The sequence below is a fragment of the Dendroctonus ponderosae genome, unplaced genomic scaffold (genome assembly GCF_020466585.1).
Source record: "Dendroctonus ponderosae isolate FM_Combo_2020 unplaced genomic scaffold, Dpon_F_20191213v2 Dpon_F_20191213_4, whole genome shotgun sequence".
In the NCBI taxonomy this organism is placed as follows: domain Eukaryota; kingdom Metazoa; phylum Arthropoda; class Insecta; order Coleoptera; family Curculionidae; genus Dendroctonus; species Dendroctonus ponderosae.
In genome coordinates this window covers 1,983,853-1,986,258 of record NW_026018611.1, presented here as the reverse complement: position 1 = coordinate 1,986,258, position 2,406 = coordinate 1,983,853, and the positions used below count along the sequence as shown (strand labels likewise).

Below are 2,406 nucleotides of genomic sequence, written 5' to 3'. Positions count from 1 at the left end.
TTTTAGAAAGTGAACCATGGATGGGGAAATGTTGGCAGTTTTCTCAAAAAATGCTTGAATTCAAGAAGTTTTAGATTTGCGTGGTTTTTTTTTTTCAGTTGCAAAATCCACTTGAACCTGACGCTGCTTTTTTCGATGTTTCTCAAGAACCATTCGAGCCACAAAATTCGTTTTGGCATCGTTGGATAGAGAATTGAAATTCAGTCCTAACAACGTGAGTGAGGAAATTGGAATAGTTTTGGCCCAAAATTTGAATATCAAACACTTGGGTTCAAGATTATGCCAAAATTCCTCAAAGAGAGGTATGACAACAGAAAAAGTGAGTAAATAGTTGTGAAAAGTATCAAAAATATCAGTAATAAACATAAGCAATTAACTGGCATGCTCCATTTTGTGGTGATCGGCTGCATTCGCCAATGGGGCGAGACCATTTGGTGACATGATTTTACCGCATCAGTAACTTCAGCTATCGTTCAGCCACTCCGAAATACAGAAGATATTAAAGCCCTATTTTATTGACGGTAAAACGGCTTCCATAGGTTTGCTTAATAAGGCTCCAAACTTTGCCTGGTTGACTTGAACCCAGCGTTACATTCGCCATACGAGTAATTTTGCCGCTCTTGCCAAGCTAACCCTATGGAAGTGCATTACACAAACGAAACTTACCTTAACCGGCCTTTTCTTGAAGATTAAAAGCATTTTTACACACACACTGACAAGAATCTACCGCTTCAATTGAAAATGGACGACAACTGACGCTATTAATGTAAAACAAATGCACTTCCGCTTCCTGTCGCCTCAGACAAATTGGTGAATACGCCCATGCACTAGAGCAAGATAAACATAGCCCAACCGGCTCGCACGGCACAGGAGACCTGCCATCTAGTCTAATGAACATTACTAAAAGTCCCTGAGAAGAACAGCTGATAAATCAACGCATAACCTCACAAAGGGGTTACACAACAACAGGAATTTGTCAAAGTTTGAGTTAAAAAAATCGGTGCTCTGGCGAGATGAGCAACGCAATCCTGATCAGTCTGCGAGCATCGAAGCCTCGAGCTGGTGTGGTGGCAATAGTAAGCAACCCCGCCCGAAATTTCGCCACTGAAGATGTTGACTACACCAACTTGTCCCTGTACAAAAGGGGCTCCGGGGGCCGTTCCAGCTTCAACGGAATTGTGGCCACGGTGTTTGGAAGCACCGGCTTCATTTCCCGTTACGTGTGCAACAAGCTGGGCAAAATAGGCACGCAGCTGATTCTGCCTTATCGCGGAGACAACTACGACCCCATGAGGCTGAAAGTGGTCGGCGATTTGGGCCAGGTGTACTTCCATCCCTACAACCTGAAGGACGAAGATTCCATACGCAAAGTCGTCCAGTATTCGAATGTGGTGATCAATTTGGTGGGACGCGACTGGGAAACCAGGAACTTCAACTTTAATCAGGTGCATGTCGAAGGGGCGCGACGCCTGGCCAGGATTGCCAAGGAGGCTGGCGTGGAGAGGTTCATTCATTTTTCTTCGCTCAATGCGTCGGAGGACCCGAAAGGCGTCATCTTGAAGAATGGTTCAAAATTCCTCAAAAGCAAAGCCTTAGGTAAATTGTGCGAGAAACTTATGAGGAAGAGAGGTCTTGCACAACTAAATGATTTGTTTCAGGAGAAATAGCTGTTTGGGAAGAGTTCCCAGAGGCAACCATCTTCAGGCCGGCAGACGTCTACGGACAAGAGGACCGATTTTTGCGGTATTACTTGCACAACTGGAGGCGCCAGTTGCAAAACATGCCCCTATGGGACAAGGGCGAGAAGACAGTGAAGCAGCCGGTGCACGTGAGCGATGTGGCGTCTGGCGTGGTGGCAGCCATCCGAGACCCAGACAGCGCCGGAAAGATCTTTCAAGCTGTCGGCCCCAAGCGCTACCTGCTGTCCGAGCTGGTGGACTACATCTACAGAGTGACGCACAGAGACAGGGACAACTGGGGCTACAGGCGCTACGACATGAAGTGGGACCCGTTCTTCCAACTGAAAGTCACCATGACTCAGAAGCTGTCGTACAGCTGGCCTCTCGGCCACTTGCACTGGGAGAAGCTGGAAAGAGATCACGTCACCGATGACGTGAAAGCCGAATTGCCCACGCTGGAGGATCTGGGCGTGAGTCTGACCGCAGTGGAGGACCAGCTGCCGTGGGAATTGCGGCCCTGGATTTATGGACAGTACCATGGACACGATGCCGACGATCCGATGATTACGGCAACTCCACCCAAAGTGGCGGTCTAAGTCCACTTTTATGTTGTTACGCGTGTAAATTATAAACGATTAATAAAGTCATTTTACTTCTGGTTGTGTTCGGTAAAATTTAAGATGTTGAGACAAGGGCGGATCCAGGGGGGGTGGGCATGGGGGTCATT

The 2,406-nt window shown here is 47.5% G+C and overlaps 2 protein-coding genes across 2 annotated transcripts in view; one reads left to right on the top strand and one right to left on the bottom strand.

Moving 5' to 3' along the window:
• Positions 1 to 735, bottom strand: part of LOC109542918 (limbic system-associated membrane protein) — a gene marked incomplete at its 3' end in the record, with an annotated part of 73,530 nt that extends 72,795 nt beyond the window's left edge. The window contains 1 exon segment of the mRNA XM_048665509.1: positions 667 to 735.
• Positions 736 to 915: 180 nt separating this feature from the next.
• Positions 916 to 2,337, top strand: LOC109543044 (NADH dehydrogenase [ubiquinone] 1 alpha subcomplex subunit 9, mitochondrial). The gene is made up of 2 exons (XM_019912563.2): positions 916 to 1,596; positions 1,659 to 2,337. Exons 1-2 carry the CDS (start codon positions 1,014 to 1,016, stop codon positions 2,273 to 2,275), a joined length of 1,200 nt encoding a protein of 399 aa, XP_019768122.2. The 5' UTR covers positions 916 to 1,013; the 3' UTR covers positions 2,276 to 2,337.
• The last annotated feature ends 69 nt before the right edge of the window (positions 2,338 to 2,406 follow it).